This window comes from Pseudochaenichthys georgianus, chromosome 24 (assembly GCF_902827115.2).
Source record: "Pseudochaenichthys georgianus chromosome 24, fPseGeo1.2, whole genome shotgun sequence".
Classification (NCBI taxonomy): Eukaryota; Metazoa; Chordata; class Actinopteri; order Perciformes; family Channichthyidae; genus Pseudochaenichthys; species Pseudochaenichthys georgianus.
This window is the reverse complement of record NC_047526.1, coordinates 26,882,216-26,900,704: the sequence shown is the minus strand read 5'-3', so window position 1 is coordinate 26,900,704 and position 18,489 is coordinate 26,882,216. Positions and strand designations below refer to the sequence as shown.

The following is an 18,489-nucleotide window of genomic DNA, read 5'->3' as shown; positions in this document are numbered from 1 at the left end:
GTACTTTATTTGAATGCAATAATTATGTTAGTTGTTGTTTGTGGAAGCGCATCATGTATTGAAAAATTAATCTGAACTTTTCGATCCGTTATGATTATAAACTGAAGCAATATAAAAATGAGCCCTGAGTTTTAAACATCACTTGTGATCGGCCCCAAAAGCCCTGACCGGAGCGCCCCTAGCGGCCCGTGAAGCGTTCCAGATGGGTGCGGTGGATGTGCGTGCCATCAATGTTGTGAATGACTGTGCCGAGCGTGGCGTCAAACTCACCTCAGACTTTGTGGCAGCAGCGAGGAGCACCTGCAGAATGTGCGGCAGGCAGTCGAGCATGACCGCTCTAAACAGCCAAACCTGCGCCACTGCAAGCGCAAGCTGGACCAGGACTCAATTTCAATGTTGTTCTTTTTGTACTTAAATAAATGTTGTTGTATTAAAAATAAATGTATTTCTCAAAAACAATTTCTTGCATTTTTAGAAATTCAGAAGCCCTTCAGATCACCACTGAGCTGTTATTTTCTTGCTTGTGTCCTTCCTGTTATTTTACAGAAGTCTGACAGTGTAATTGCAGCTGTTTGAGCTGATGAAAACACCATCTGGCAACGACAATGTTAATCTCAACACAACTGTCAGTAGGTGTGTTTCTATAGTAACACACTGACACGGCCCGACCGTGTTAGTGTGAAGGTAAAACATCACAAAAAAGGCACATAGGCAAGTGTTTAACTGCAGACATGGTGAAAGATGTCCTTAGAGTACGCTTGAGTACAAACTCACTACCATCCAGCATCTTATCCGACCTTCAGCCGGCACAAACACAACCTGTCGACGGCTGCTTGCTTTATAAACCGAGTTTCTAGGGTTGCTTACTGCTAATGTTTCTTTTTTTCAACAACTCTGCACATTTTTACGACACACCCACAAATACATCTGGGAGTACTAAACTCCGCTTAGCTCACTGACTGGCACTACACCTCAGGACTTGGGTGTCAATAAGGAGGAACATGTAGTTAATCACATTTCCATTCATATTGAATGATTTAGCCGCGAAAATGCCAGAGAATATCGAAAAATGTCATGTATGTTTTTCTACAGCCAAAGGTGACATCCTCAAATTCCTTCTTTCTAATATCCGTCCTAAAATACTTAGAAACTCTGGAAATATTCCCATTTAAAAAGCCGGGACCAGTGTTACTTTGGCATTTCTTCTGAGGAGAAACTCACCTCAAGTAACTACGTCATTATCAGTTGTTCTCATATTCAATAAACTGTTTTAAATGTGGTGAGAACACACAGGGTAAGGAAGGCAGATTGTGATTCACTGTTTATCTGAGTATTAAAGTGATGTCACCATGTTACAGAAGTAAACAAAGGAGTCCAATGGGAGTGTGGGAGACCATTTAGATGCACACATCCTATGACACACCACAGGAAAGGGAAGACCCCAAAAAGCATAATAGGGCCCCTTTAATTCAAGTCCACATACTTATTATCACACAAGTGGACATTTTCTTTTTTCTCCAAATGAACCACAGCAACATTTAACAATTTACCTGGGCCTGCCCGCCCTTTTATAACGCAGTACTGTCGTTACATAATCATCTGTTCGGAAATGCTAATAATGATGCAGATGAATACATCAGTGTGCCACATCGACAACCTCTCTGTGGCACATGACTCTGCTCTCCCTGGTGCGAGGGACGTCATTGGCTGAGCTGGAATCAGATCACTAAGAGTGAGTTGCCAGGCGGAGCATTGAGCCTCAGTGTGATGCCCAGGAGAAGTGCTCTGAGGCCAAATGCTCACGGAGCGAAGATAAATGGAGGTGTTGATGGCTTTCGGACACACGCGGGAGCCATACCTGGACCAAATATGGCATATTGTTGAACAAGGATTCAAATAAAGAACTGATCCTGTGTGGATTTTATTCTGTCTATTCTTGGAGGGTAATGGGGAGAGGGTAACATACTGCAGGCGAAGAATATTAGACATTTAAATCCACCAAAAATATAATCGTCTTGTTATTATTATATCCCAAAAAAAAGTCAAACGAGTAACTTTAACAGCAGGAGAAATTAAATTAATTCTACTCGATATCGTCCTCGACAACTTCCAGACGGTAGAGGGGGCTGGGTTCTGTCTGAGGAGTCAAACATGCACACTGTCTGCACAGATAATAGGTTACATAATTACCGCACAAGCATCCACCACACTTATTTAATTCTCCCAGTCACTTTACAGAGGCAGAAAATAAAAGCAGTCGGACAAAACCAGAGAATATATTGTGGGAGGATAGCAAACATGGCAAGTGTGAGAGAGAGAGAGAGAGAAAGAGAGAGAGAGTGAGAGAAACGTAGGAGGATCCTAAAAAAGGACCGTTCTTAAGTGACAGAGCTGTAAGTGAAACTAATGTACACAAGCTGATGACAAGCGAATCGATGCTCTGTATGGGGTCAAATAGAGGGTGACAATAGCAGCAACCAACACCTAGCAACGCATGGGATGAGAGGGCGGGGCGACAGGGGTGAGATAGAGAGATAGGCGCAAGCACTGAGAGAAGCATTAGCGAAAAGGATGAAAAAGATGCGAATTAAAGCAAATAAAGGGGGATTTATAGCTCAAAGATGCTTCGTTTCAACGAACCCTGCTGGAAGAATCTGTGAGACGTGATTTTCTATCATTTACTCAAAACACTAATTATAGAGTTGACAAATAAGGCGAAAAAAACCTCCTCTCACATAGATGAGAAGCCCTCGCCGTTTGTACTCCTAACAACCTCGGTGATCAAAGCCGTCCTCTCCGCAGCAGAATAATGGGCAGCACTTTAAACCCTCACCTCTTCATTATCATGTGATGCCAAGCATGGAGTATCCGGGAGGGCTATTATCAACCCGGCGAGTGCAGCTGCTATTTGTCTAACCTCATTCAGAAGCCCGTCTCTAGTGCGGGACCGGGGTATCTATCGAGCATGACCCGCGTCCCCCCCCTTAATAGAATAAATGAGATTACCCAGTAGGACCATAATACCTGGGCGCTGGCTGCAGTCAAGCTGCTGCAGTCTTACAAACCTGCTGGTGTGCTAACCCAGGAGGTCACTTGTGTGGAATGTGCAACCAAGCTACTACATGTTAAGTAGCTTCTTATCCCCCGTGCAACCTGTTGCTCACACACTCTCACTTGTTCCCTTTCCTGTCTGCATGCTCTTCTGCCAACGCATGGTGGTAAAGCACAACTGAAATAGACACGTGCATATACACATTTAGAAAACGAGGAGATGGATTGTGGTTAGTGAGATGTATTACTATGATTGCATTAGAGTGGGAATAACTGATTTCTTTATGGACTGTTCACATCACATTTGCTTCCGTGTTTACAGCCTGTGTTGGCATATACAAATGTATTCGTTATGTATTTACCCCAAGGCCCAATATATATATTTAGGGGAAAGGTCAGGATGGAAGAAATAGGAACGCCCCAGCTTGAAACAAACTGTGTTGTGTGTATGGGCTATTTTTATTTGCTGAAAATCAAATCAAATCAAGTTTTATTTATATAGCACATTTATAAACGATTTTTGGTCGAGCCAAAGAGCATATGATAAAAATAGCCTACAGTTTATAAAATAAAAAATAAAAAGTAGAAAAAGTGAAGGTAGAGATAGTTTTTATTAGCAGCCATAACTCTCCATTTTAAAAAACGTACCGTTAGTTTTTGGTTGCTTTCGGGGTGGGACCAGCGCAATAACAGTGTGCAGATTGTTGCCAATACATACCGGTCTTAAACAGACAGTTTAAACACTGACATTAAATGTGTAATGGCTGACACTCTTATCCGTCGCCTTTACCCTCCTCCTCCTTCATGTATGCCGCCCCGATGCAAATGGTGCCAAACTGGTTTAAACTTTCTGCACAAGCTGTTGTTTTTTAGAATTCTTGATAACAACTGAAGCACTGACTGTCACTATTATGATAATTGAATAGCCATGTTAACTGTAATGAGACGTCTGCACCACGCAGGATACAAATAAATCCAGAAAATGTAATTTAACTCGACAGCTGCACAACAGTGCCGTCTGCAGAATGTGACAGCTTGTTGTTGAGTGCTTAAGATAAGAACGTAATGTGCCTGAATATTACATCACATGACCACACATTATTGCATTAGAGCGGAGGCATGTCAATAAGCAAGTGTCTAAACATCTCCTACATAAAAACGTGTCTTTCTTACTCAACTTCTCTCCTCGTTCTGCCCAAATTAGGGCAATGTGTATTTAACAAGATGTTTAGGGCCGTATTTCTGTGGCGGATTTTACAGGGAAATTGACTGAGACGTCTATTTCTGGTGAAACGCCACTTCGCTTCAAGTGATTTTGTTAATAAGAGAAAACGAAATACTTGGAGCGAATGTGCAGAATTACTGCAATAATGCTTCGAATTGAAATGAACCTTTCATTTATTCATCCCTCTCCAATCAGTAGACACATTCAACATAAAATACATCCTGATTAATGTGATTAACGCAGAAACCCTGCAGTCTGAATGCATTGGATATTGCACATGATTAAATAGGGCTCAAAATCTACGGGCAAAATGGTTCAAATGTCATTTTTCTTGAGTCGCGTGGTTCAAGGACATTCCTTCAACAACTGCCGCCTATAAAACAGTAATTATGTCATCATGTAAAACCCAGTTAAAGACAAATGTGAGAAAAGAAACCTTTCCCTGAATCAATTGTTGCAGCGATGACGTGGATTACTGCCTCCAGTCCAAATAACGAACACTCCTTGACTCAGCGGTACAGTAGGAGGAAAACTACGCCGCTCAAAAGCACCTGCTCCGAGAACATAAACATCGAACATGTCGGTGAAAGACACTTTGAAAAAGGGTGTTGGTTTCCAAACAGACCGTTGTGCAACAGCAGTGGGGCAACAGCTAACGTGTGAATTACTCAACTCTTCAAATGTGCACGACATAAGGTAATAAAATATCATCTGTGCCGAAGTGTTATATTAAATGCAATTGTTCCTCGACTATTTGTATCATCACCCATGCCTGGTGAGTGCAAACATGTTTCTAGGTTTCTAATAATACATTTGATTTATGGCGACAAAACCATGCTCACACCAGACAGAATGTCAATTATAAATACCAGAGGTGTGCGTCACTTGTAAATGCATTGTCACTGTGCCGTCATGAAATTAATAAGGAATGACACGGAGATAATGTGAGGCTTTTAAATTAATATCTAGAATGAGTGGTTCTATTGTGATAAGTGAGGGGAGGAGGTTGTGTTCGCAGTATTTCAAAGATGATTCTTTCATAACGTTCTGAAGAAGCCGGGCAAAGATCTCTGAACACCTGAATGTGTGACGGGTGAATCGGTAAAAGGTCGAAGAGACGGAAACTTTGTCAATAAATAAATATCTCAACGATACGAGCTCTCTGAAGGATGTCATGTGACCTGCATTACTGACATTTTTGAGTGGCGCTTCTTGCAGTTTTGAGTCAAGAGAGCAATGGGGAGAGGGAACTATTTTGAACAAAAGAGAAGTGTGGCGAGGGATTGTTGTGAAATGGATACAGGATGTCTTCACTTCAGCGTACTGTACGTTCTTTAGGGTTTAACGGGGTTAACAGTTGGTCAAAATCTCAAATCAGTGGAATCATTTCACACAGTAAATATGATTGGTCGTGAACATAATTAACAATATTTGACCTTGTACTGTGGTTTGTACTGTAGGTGTCATCATACAAGATTTAAGAAGCAGCTACAGTTGCTAAGTGCAACAGTGCGATGCTTGAGATAATTTAAAATCCAAATCTTTATGAACTATGCTTATTCTGTATTCCCTGGGTAATATAGTTCCATCCAGAATATGTTATACGTTCCCTGTGGATTTGGTGCTTTAATGGATGAAGTGATGATATCCCCCCGGTGCTGACGAGACATCCGTCAGCCTCCATTATGGATGTTGTGCGATGACACCGAGGGAACATCTTTGCTGTTTAACAATAAACACTAGTAATGACACAAAACTAAGATTTTTGGATTTAATTCCTGCTTTTCTCTGAACCTACTAACGCCACAGACATTCGGAGGAGCACCAAATAAATGAAAGCCCCATCCACGTGTATCCTCACCATGGTAGTGATCTCTGGGTACGTAGTCTCCACCAGCACCCCTCTGTTGGTGGAGACGTAGTCCACCAGCTCGTTGAGCGTGGCCCTCTTGATCTCCTTGCTCTTCAGGTCCGTCACAGAGTCCATGAAGTCGAAGAGCATGCAACACTGTTGCAGTTTCTGGGTGAACAGCTCCTGCTGCTCTGTGGAGGGGGCATCTGGAAACACAACAGAAAGGAAATACACTGAGTCCCTGTTCAGATACACACTAGAAGGCGTAAGGTCATTAGGTCATTATTTGATTAATATTGGTTTATTTATTTATCGCAAGTTAAAGTAAAACAACCAATTGAGAAGTTCAAGTAAAGTGTATCAAATATATATTTGTTCCTCTATAGAATACAATATTTATATAAAAGTCCATGAAGCTCTTTGGAAACAGTTAACAGATGAGACAAGAGGGGATGAAAGCGGCAACTGGAGGCGCAGCTTGAAGAACACAAGGTAATGAAATCCATCACGACAAAGGTTCAGATTATTTTTAGTTGAATTTACTGATCAGTGGACAGCAACATTTCTTCAAAGCTGGTTTATTGCCCACTGGTTCGTAGCTAAACTGCCGGACGAATAGACAATACCTTGATATATTTCGCCGCACAAAGGCAACCCAGTCATTCCCAGCTTTAATTGTAAAGCCTTTTATGGATTAGATGGTGAGTACGTTCAGGGTTATGAGAGCTGTCAAGTCTGACCCTGGCTGAGCTATAAACAGCATTTGGCAGCCGTGCAGAAATGCTGTGACACACTGTACAGTGACGTCCTGTTCCAGCACCGCAGCACAGGCCTGTCTCTGCGATGGAAACCCACCCTGCAGGTCTGATTTACTACGGCTCAAGAGCCGGAGACCCCGGAAGTTCTGGGGTTACACAAATATAGAGGCCATCAATGACACGTGTTGACACTGAGGCGTAAATGATTGTAATCAATAAAGTGAATGTCTAAATTGCTTTTGTTCGGGTTAAACTGCAGGGTACTATGTTTGTATCTTTTATTAGTCACGTTATTTATTAGCGACTCCTCGTTAGTTATGTTTCCACATTTAACAGAAGTTGATTCACATGCATGTGAAGACAACCCCTATGCAGTGATTCAAAATAGACTTTTTCCAATAGCTATTGACACTCATATTTACATATTGAATATTGATATGCATGTTTGTCTTTAAACACAGCTGGCACAACAATTAGTCAACTGATTGACCGACAGAAAATGAATTGGCAAAATTGTTTGGTATTTTGGTATCAATGAGAGTACACTGAATGTAAGTTAATTCATAGTTAGTATTTTTAAACTGTTGGTTAAAAAAAAAAGGCAACTTTGTTTGTTTTAGCCCTAGAACAAACAAACAATTGTTTAATCATTCTTCAGGGTATTTTAAAAGTAGAGGAGTCCGTGTGAAAGTGTTGCGGTGCAGAGTTTCTTATTGAGTGCTATTATGCAACTGAAAAGGCATTACCCATAAAACCGTGTGGCATGGGGACAACGCACAGTCATGCACAGCCACCACATCACACCTAGTGAAAATGTTCCTGTGGTGTTGACAGCTGACGAAGTAGTTACGCAACCAAACTCCACAGGTCAGACCGCGGCTGCTGCTCTGAGCGAACTCAATATGTGACTAACTACACCGAGCTGACTTGTTAACGCACTACTTTGCATTGACGCCAAATTCCCAAAGTATAGAATCTCAAAGGATTCCACATTCAAAGGGCAGACTGAATACCAAACTGGAACCGTAGAGGAAAGAGGTGCCGTTATTAACACATGTGCCATGACAGGCTCACATTTCTTTCCCACTTGTGTATCGCTAGGTGTCATCTCTCTGGGAAGGCAATCTAGATTTAAACTAGGGATGCACGATATTGGTTTTTTGAAACCGATACCGATAACTTCCTGCTTCTCAAGACCGATAACCGATAATAATATAATATATATATATATTAAATGTACCTGTAGTTTTTGCACACCTGGTGGTAAAAAAGAGACTAGTAGTGAGCAAATGACATGAGCGTTACTACTATGAACAAAGCAAAGCCAAGAACAGTTTTTGACTCTTCAAAGTGACCATATTTATTTCCCCAAATAAAGTTCTTGCCTTTTTCAAAAGCCTCGTCGATAGGTAAAAGCCCCGGTGCCTTTGCAGCTGGCTTTGGATTCGCCGCTAGTTTAGCAGCGCAGGCGTCTTCGTATGCTTTTAACACACCATCGTAGCCATGGCGATGTTTCAGGTGACTAATCAGGTTGGAAGTATTATAGCTCGTTGCCTTTTCCCCTCCTCGTGGAACTTCTGCATTGCATTTGTTAATACAGATAGCAAGCGAACTATCTAACTCTGAAACTTTGAAATAGTCCCATACTACATACCGACGACATGTTTGTTTACTGTCAGGCATGAGTTAGGGAGCGCTGGATTTGTGAAAAACTCCCCTCTTCCTAAACCACTATACCACAGTACTGGCAAAACGGGAGGAGCCGAGTGAAAAACAAGCGCCCCTCATCCCAATCCACCCACACCGCAGTACTTTTTTTTTTTTTTTTTTACCCAAAAAATATATTTTATATTATCGGGGCTATTAATACTTTTATCGGGTTTATCGGGATGACGTCATAATTCCTAATTATATCGTGCACCACTAATTTAAACCTTTATTTTTGGTGAAAATCAGATATGTGTATTTATAAAAAATAATATTCAAACTTCATAGTTTCTCATTAGCAAAAGTTGGGGATAGTACCGTGTACTTTTTTTTGACGCCATGTCCATCAACACAAACCTCTTTTCCAACTATTGTAATCAGCATCTGCCACCCGGGTTTTAAAAAGCCTGCAAATTTGGTACAATTGACGAAGTGCAGATATTCATTCTGACTGAAAAGCATTAACGGTAGGGTCCAATGGGCAACAGCTAAACATCCAGCTAACACCAAGAGGCTACAAGCTATAGAAGAACATGAAATAAATAAAAGCACATGGTACCAAAAGTGAGTTGATTCTGTCTTACAGCATAAGACATATCGCTCCGACTGTATCTTTAAAAAAGGAATAATTGGCCCTATTTGGGAATATGCAGATGTGCCTGTTTTGCTGGAGCTAAATAAGACGATTGAAACCAGTCTCATGTCTGTACAGCAAAAAGGAAGCTACAGAGATGAGATGGTTTGCTGAGCTTAGCGTTAAGACTGGAAACAGTTTGCTTAGCTCTGTCCAATCAAAATCGACCTTGTTATATATTCATGTTTTCTTTAAGCTTTCTGAGTAACCGAATCATTGCATTTCTTTGTGGGGAATTGTCTTCATCGCCTTGAGAGCGGAGAAGGTCTGTTAGATACAGTCTGACTGGTACATGCTATTCCCAATGTGAAGCTATTTTTGCCTTCAGATACAGATGCGGTCGTGCAAAAAAATTCCTCAGGGTGCTTGGCAAGGAAGGGAAATATTTCTATTAGAACTGTGAAGCCATGTAGGAATCCAAACAAGAGAAACAACAATTGAGACATCAGATGAATGGTGATTCAACCTGGAGACGGATTTAGATTTTGTTCCAGAGAAATAAAGGTCTCTGTTAATCTGACGATGATGACGACGACGACGACGACGATGATGATGATGATGATGATGATGAAATGAAGTCCTTCACTCCCACATGAAATGTTTCATCTTGGTACCAAAACGAAGATGACATTTAACAAAAGCAATCTTTTACACAGAGCTACAGGAATCATTTAAACAATTATCTGGATGGATGCAATAACATGCAATTTGATAACCCCACAGAGACAAGAGTTAGAAAGTGGCAGGGTTAAAAGGAGAGACAGTAAGAACCAAATATGTCATTATTCTTAAGAGTAAGTTAGAGTTAATAACAAAAGGGTCTTAATGCTGTCTCTGTTGAGGCTTTGAAATGCACAACTGCTGGTAGCTTGGCTTCAAATGACAGATACAAGAAGCACAAGCAGATTCTCTAACAAGCATTTTTAAAAGAGAACTTGAATTAATTTCGGCTTAATTTGTGTGAGTAATCATCTCCCACAGGCTTCGACCACATTACTGTTGCTGGAATAAGATTCGAGAAGAATCACACACACAACATCTACCGAGTCCTAAAATAGGCTGCAGCTCTTTCTGTTGTGTGAAAAAAAACATCAATATAAAAAAGAAAGCTAGCAGCTCATCAGCTCTGTTTTTAGCAACACCAGACTGTAGATGTTGCCGACCGTTCTAATGTAGAAACCACATGTTGCACCAGCCATTTAGTCGTCATATTTTTTAGTCAAAGTGTTGATGGGTAAACCCCATTGGTGTGTCACAGACAAATGATAGTGCTGTATCATACTTACAGAAAAAAGCATGTTTGGCAGGCAATGCTGTCATTCTAGATCCTATAATTGCATAACCAGAAGAAGCTGAAATGAAACTCTTACACATATATGAATGAATAAAAAAAAAAAAAGCTAAATTAATTACACTTCAAACTAATTGTAAGGAATGTTTGCGTATCATTGACTTGACTCTTTAAATATTTAGGGTCAGAAACATACACTGTCAAACTGGTGACAAAACATGAGATTTTGTGAGAAAAACAGGAAGTATGATCTCAGCTCTACAACCACAGCACTGCAAAAAGGAGTATGACGATAACGTGCAGTGTATTATTCAATTATCATAAACAATGCAGACGCTAACATACAGGGCACATGAGGGTCACTGGATCAGACAATGGGGGCAAATTGTGTTCACTGACTAGATTTCCACCCAAATAAACACCAAGACAAGATTTGGAGACAAAATGTCGGACAGCACTCTCTACCATCATCATCAAAACAAGAAATGAGCGAAACTGCTCATCCCTCAACAAGAGGCCTGAGGTATCTATGAACAAGCATCGAGGCTGAAATGCTAGACGGTGGATTAGGGCTGTACCAGGATATCAGAATATTCGTTCGTTGGAGTACTATTAGGGTTTCAATTAGCGATGCCAATTATTCGATTATTCGAATATTCGCTACAGTCTCCATAATCGAATATTATTTTTTCCTGGCTTAGTTTCAACCAAAATATATATAAATATATATATGCTAATGATAGTAATAGTATTAATAATTGTAAATGGCCATTGGTCACACCACCAGTTTGTTTTACTGTAAACTTGGAGGAAGCCTGCGTGCAGAGCAGACTGCTGCTGCAGCACGCTACACACCGACCCCGCCCCCCCTCTCCCTCACACGTGCGACTAAAGATGAACAAAGTGGCAGGTAAAACGAGTTCCTCCTCGTGGAACTACTTCATACTTACAAGTCCAAAGGAAGTTAAATGCAAGCTCTGCGAAAAGACGTTGGTCTATCACAGCTCAACCTCAACAATACGTTCGCATTTGAGTGCGAAGCACGCCAAAGAGGTTACAGAGAAAGACGCAGCACAGCTGGCCATTACCAACTTCACTTCAAGGCCACGTCGTTGTGATGACATGCTTGTTTGTTGTTTGTACTGTTAAACATGTTCCAGTAAAGAAAACAACGGAATTCCTTTTTTTCTTCTTCGATTATTATTCGCCAGGGCTGCCGAATAGGGGTGTAACGGTTCACAGAAGTCACGGTTCGGTTCGTACCTCGGTTTGGGGGTCACGGTTCGGTACATCAAGAAAAAACAAAAAAAAGTCCCAAATGCATAATTCCAGGTTTGTTGTTTTTTATTTTTGAACAGTAGTGCAAGTTTCAGTTTAAAAATAAGGAACTCTGACATTTTGAATAATTAACTGTATTAAACAGTTAAAAACAAACCACACACACTCAGATGGCCATATCTATAATGGCTGATGTCAAACAAAAAGGTTTCATCAAGCTGTAAAACTAAAAAGAATGTCTTACATCATAAATAATAAGAAAGTGTTTCCAGAGCGCAAAGCCGTTGAAAAACATATGACAAAAGCTTCCGTTATTTATTTTGGTTTCACGGCTTTCATGTCTATTGGCTTCTTAAAAACAGCGGGGATCAGCTGTTGAACTGCTGTTGTCTTTTGCCGGGCTCCGGTGATTGGCAAATCTGGGTGATGCCTTCTGATATGATTTAGCATGTTTGGCGTGTGTTTTTATTAGCATACCGCACCGCTATCGAACAACGCCGACACACCGTCCTCGTCGGATCCACCACTCGCACACTTCATCGTTATTGTAGTCCACAGGGAACCCGAAATGTTCCCACACAGCTGATTTAAAAGAAGCAGGTGGGTTCTAGCTCCTGCGTGTTATCTGAACTCGCCATACTAACTTTTCTTCTTCTTGTATTTAGTTCGTTTTGTTGTTGTGTTTCTTCTTGTTCTTCATTTGTTGTTTAAGGGCGTCTGGCAAACAGCTTTTAGGCGCAATACCGCCCCCTGGATTATAAATAGTGTAGTGGATGCATGCTGCCCTGAAGGACGGACTTTTTTCCCACTCGTAAAAAAAAGGCGTATTCGCCGTGTGACTGCATGTGCCGAACCGTGACGTCCGAACCGTGACGGTACGGGACGAATACGGATACCGTTACACCCCTACTGCCGAATAATCGATTTTGATCATGGTCAGTTTCTGGCAACCCTCGTTTCAATGTCGTTATTAGGATATTCGTTTTGTTTGTTTTTTCCCAAATTGAATTTATTGAAATCTCCAATATCAACGTAAGAGCTTGTGCCTCTTTGGGGGGTGCCAACACTTAACCATAAATGTTATCGTTTACTTTCTCCGTCTTTATATGTAGATATTACTTTTCTCCATTAATCTCCGTCACGTTGTTTCTATAGCAACAACAACTTCCTGTCAACAGCGCTAACTCTCCTTCAAAATAAAAGCATGTCCACAAATAGGAAGCCAAGCCAAATTACACTTAAGATATACAACTGCAACGAAAGTCAAACACAATGCGATATCCTTTTCAATTTCAAAGAACACAAATTGGGTTACATTAACAAATAACTATAAAACAACAATACTGTAGAATAACAAAATGAATGCCGTGAATACTCCGAAATACACGTGTTGAAGCGGTTCGCTGCGGGATACCAACATTTTTTTTCTTACATTGTTTTAGTCAAATCAACGCCATGGCGTCTAAGAAACTCTTGTTGAATTCTGGAAAATAGGAAGGCTTAATGCTCCCAAAAATCCATCAAGGTGGAACCGACATCTTTTTCTTAAATGTTCATAAACCCAACTCTACTTAACTAAATGGGTAGACATATCTGATAAAAGAAAGAGAAAATGTAAAAATCTACTGTAGATGCAATCTGCAACATGCAGGATGACAGATGTACAACCTAAATACCATTACTATGCAATATGTTCACAAATGTAATGTTCGAAACAGTCGCCAGCTTTCTCAGCACACCATTAAAACAACATCTGAATCATCATGGTTGAAGTATGTGCTGCATTAGACTGATGTATGCTAAAGATAACTGCAATCTTTTTTTCCATATGAGCACCTCATGCTTCACTGGCACAATGACTGACGCGTGTTTCGGATGAATGAATATTGTTCTGCTGCAGCAGAGGGCAACAGTCGGGACAAAACAGAATTGCATCACTGGAAGGGAGCATTTGTGGCTATGATGCAAATTTCTATTAAACACAAACAAGAATATATGACTTGCCTGAACTTTTGCAAGTAAAGCGTCTAAATATACATTTTCAATAATAAGCTTTACACATACATCACGGGTGTCAACTCAAATACACAGTGGGCCAAAATAAAAAAATGGGTACTAGTCGAGGGCCGGACTGGTTCAATGTTTATTGCAAAACGTATTGAAATGAACTTATTGCCCATATTAAACCTGGAACTAACAAAGCTTAAATTATTGCCTATAAGAACAACATTAAACAATCGGAGTCATTTCTAGTTCAAGCCAGATACTTGGCATCTCATCTTGGGTGCAAGTTCATCAATGTTTGGGGTCAGGCTCTGAGCTGAGGAAATCCTCAGGATTGAGTGAAGGTGTGCGTGCAATATGCCGGCGGGCCATATCCAATAGTAATTAGAAATTATCCACCAAGGGCCTGATTTGGCCCATGGGCCTTGAGTTTGACACATGTGACATACATGTTGCTGTATTAGGAACATAAAGTGTACCACATACTTTTCACAGAAATATGTGCAGCTTGAATAAAGTGTGATATCTATGCATTTTGATTGCCACTTGTAGGTAGTAAAAGCATTTAGCATCGCTTTTCACTCCAAAATGTGGACTGTTTTTTACGTGGGCTCATCTGTCCCTTTCAGAAGAGTCTTCGGCTCTAATGCTTTAAGTCAATATAAGGACAGACTTAGTAGTGTGTACATAGGATCATAATCACCATGATGGTAGAAACACTGGGGGTCTTGACCTATTCAAAGTTCAATATTCAACAAACATTATTTATATTATACATTGGAAATCATAAGCTCAACCCTGTGAAAGTGATTTACACCGATACCTGCCCTTTTGGTGCATATCAACATTTCATAGAACTACAGTCAAGCAGAAAGAGAACAAAACAAACTGAAGGAAAGTATGCAGGTCAGGTGACCTCTGCACAGCCACAGATTAGTACTGTTCAGTCTTTGTCAATAACTACTCAGAAATTAAGGGTTGATTTGTCTCCGTTTTGTTGCATTAAACTAGTACCCCAGACTTACGTACATATAAAGCCCTTTTTGGTTTAATTAATGAGTAACAAACATATTAAGGAGGTTACAGATGCCTTGGCTGATCTGAACAAATGTGTATTCAACTATGGCTTGCATTAGAAGTATTTTTTTCCATGGCCACAAAAAGCACCAAAATAAAATGTATACGGTTATTGGTGGTCCATGTCAGGATCAAATAACGAGGGCAAAGGAGTCTGGTGGGATTATTTTTGGAGTATTTTGAAGATCGTTTCCCTGACACCGAAGTTGCCTGCTACAGGACAACACGGACCCTGCGCGATTTGGACGCGATGAGGTTTTAGTGGAGCACACGCGTGAGCTGCGACCACCAGAGCCTCGCAGCGGCGAAACTGAGGCTCCGTGGTAAACTGTGGTAACATGAAGAGCCGTTAGGGAGCCGAAACAGCCGGCGCTTTAAGAGAGCCGAGTCAAATGATCCGGCTCACAAACGAAAAAAGACAATATCTATAAGGGACGGACGGCTCAAGTCAAAATTCAAAACAACACCGCCCCCCCTTCCGCTCTCGGGGTGGACGCCCTCTCAGCCCTGGTCTGGCGGAAACACTGGTCCCATGACTCTGCATTTTCTGCTTAGAGTGCTACTAACAATATTTAAAGTCATGCATATTTAAATTTTATTTAGGGTGTTTTACTGTAACTTGAGCATGCTTTAAAAACCCTACTTCCTCCTTGCCAATACTCGTGAGCATACTGCAACATGGACGGCCGCCCATATATTAAATATGATAAACTATATAAAGAACAAGGGTTTATATTTGGCTGTAACTTCCGGAGCACCCGCTAACAAGTCACAGAGATGAAGATGGAGGTGAAAGCCCTTGAGGTGCTCTTGTTAAGGCTCCAGTATTATCTCTGCACCGGTTTGGCTTGCATTCCAGAAATAAAGTCTATTCAAAGAAGAGCTGTAAGAAAATGAATGAATAAGCTCTCCCTTGTATCACAATGCTGAAAACATCTTATTGTACACATTGAAGAACATGTGAACTGCTTCAACATGTGCAGAATGTGACTCATGAGTGACAGTGAACTGTAGGCCAAATGTGACCATTAATGCATGACAGCAGAGAGATGCCACGTAGGTCGCACTGCAGCTGCAGAACTGGTTTGGTGGGACGTTACTACATGCACAATTTGATCCAGACATGTCCTAACATTTGTTTCGAGTGCTCATTAAAATTATGCTGGCAAAATATGTGACAGCAGCAACTCGGCAATACAGGAAAAATGGAATTGGCTCATCAAGATAATGTCTTGAAACAATATAGGGTATATAGTAGGGATGCATAATTATCGGTCCGATAATTATCAGTCCGATATTAGGAATTATGACGTCATCCCGATAAACCCGATACCAGTATTAATAGCCCCGATAATATACAATATATTTTTTGGGTAAAAAAGAAAAAGAAAAAAATACTGCGGTGTGGGTGGATTGGGATGAGGGGCGCTTGTTTTTCACTCGGCTCCTCCCGTTTTGCCAGTACTGTGGTATTAGTGGTTTAGGAAGAGGGGAGTTCTTCACAAATCCAGCGCTCCCCAATACTTCGAACCTGATCAGTCACCTGAAACATCGCTATCGCTACGATGGTGTGTTAAAAGCGTACGAAGACAATAATACAATACAAAGTGTGTGTGTGTGTGTGTGTGTGTACGCGCGCATTGGAGCTATGTGCAACTCAAGGCATATGCTCGAACCGGAGCTGCCTGGACGCTGCAATCATGTTGCGCGCTATCTGTGCTGAGTGTGCTGACTTTTCGTACAATGTCCCGCTGTCTGGCTTCCTGCATAAAGTCAAGTGCTCGGCGCAGTTGTGGCGAAATGTCGCTCCTCTGTTTTCATTTAAACAGCTCCTTATATACGTTAGCGCAGCTAGCTAGCACCAGATGCTAACAACAACAATGCACGTAAGGTCTCTCTCGCGCGCTCTCTCTCGCTCTCTCTCGCTCGCTCTCTCGCTCGCTCTCGCTCGCTCTCTCTCGCTCGCTCGCTCTCGCTCGCTCTCTCTCGCTCGCTCTCTCTCGCTCTCGCTCTCTCTCGCTCGCTCTCTCTCGCTCTCGCTCTCTCGCTCTCTCTCGCTCTCGCTCTCTCTCGCTCGCTCTCTCTACTACGCTCGCTCTCTCTCGCTCGCTCTCTCGCTCTCTCTCGCTCGCTCTCTCGCTCTCGCGCTCTCTCGCTCTCTCTCGCTCTCTCTCGCTCTCGCGCTCTCTCTCGCTCTCTCTCGCTCTCTCTCGCTCTCTCGCGCTCTCGCTCTCTCTCTCGCTCGGGCCACACATACACACACCCTCCCGGTCCTCCAGATGGCCAGTCGGTGCCTGCCGGTGAGCGTGGAAGTGTGGTCTGCCACAAGCGGGCAGCAGGAGCGGGGCTGTCAGCATCAGTTTGTCGATGGTATTTTAAACTCGATGCGCTCTGAAACTACGGGGCGGCCGAGGACAAAAAATACACATGCGTTAATCGCGTTGAAATAATTAGTGGCGTACATTTTTTTTGTTATCGGTCTTGAGAAGCAGGAAGTTATCGGTATCGGTTTCAAAAAACCAATATCGTGCATCCCTAGTATATAGTACTTTATTTGATGTCAATGTTATCTATATAAATAACATTGACATCAAATAAAGTACTATATACCATATATTTTTTTTTTTCAAAGTCACAAGTCCTCATGTGCCCTTTATCAAATGTAATACAATTTTTGTCTGGCATGATTGGCACATGTTGCGACAAAACCAAATCTTGGTGGAATGTCTACGTAAAGTATCTCGATACTGACGAAAACTTTGGCAAAAAGATCAGGAAATGTAAAAGAATAATAGATGCCAGAACTTGAAAAAACATCTAGACAATTAAAAGAAGTTTAGAATGTAAAGAAAAGACATAAAACAACGGTCGTGAATTACTGTACCATCGTGTGTTCATACATTACATCCATTTTAGTGATTTAAAAACACAGTGACTGTCTTTTTAATATCCTGAGAGACTTTGACAACACGTGCCGCTGGCTGTCAGTAACCATGAGGCCACCCTGAAATGGGATCAACAGTTGCATGAATGGTGGCCTGCAAACACGTGCAGTCAAAAAACGTAGTATAACACTTTAGAAAAGCAGCGATTAGGGCAGTAAACTGACTGCTGCTGACAGCCAGGCGAATGCTAATAAGCAACAGCTGCAGCTAATAGCTTTGTTTGCCCAACCGGGAGCTTCGGTAGTTAACCAGAAATCATTCAGAGGGTGTTTCAAGACCATGTTTAGATAGACAAGGGATCATTGAAATGGCGAATCAAGCTAGTCTGAGTACATGGAGAGAAAAAAATGTCACTCCTATTTCCAGCTATTTCGTATTTATGTATGTTATAATAAGTGTTGACGTCAAAGTTAAAACCAGAACAAAACCAAGTAGGCCACTAAAGCACGTTTCTAATTACAGTACAAACCTGTTCAACACCAGAAACAGTTTACACTGCTAATTGAAAAATGAACACAAAAACCACAACTTCTCTGTCCAAAGATAGTTAAGAGATTAAATGGAAATTAATGCTTTGAACGGAATTAAACCCATTAAAGGTTCAGAGCTATTTTGGAGTCTTAACTGTTGTGGTTTTACTACAAACAAGAGCCCCCCTAAAAAAAAA

General features: G+C 41.3%; 1 protein-coding gene across 1 annotated transcript in view; it reads right to left on the bottom strand.

Annotated features, from left to right (window-relative positions):
• The window catches only part of ppp2r5a (protein phosphatase 2, regulatory subunit B', alpha isoform), a 57,280-nt gene that overhangs the window by 25,674 nt on the left and 13,117 nt on the right, over positions 1–18,489 (bottom strand). The window contains exon 2 of the mRNA XM_034075413.1: positions 6,138–6,334. Within this exon, the coding sequence (XP_033931304.1) occupies positions 6,138–6,334 (197 nt within the window). The remainder of the gene's footprint in view (positions 1–6,137; positions 6,335–18,489) is intronic.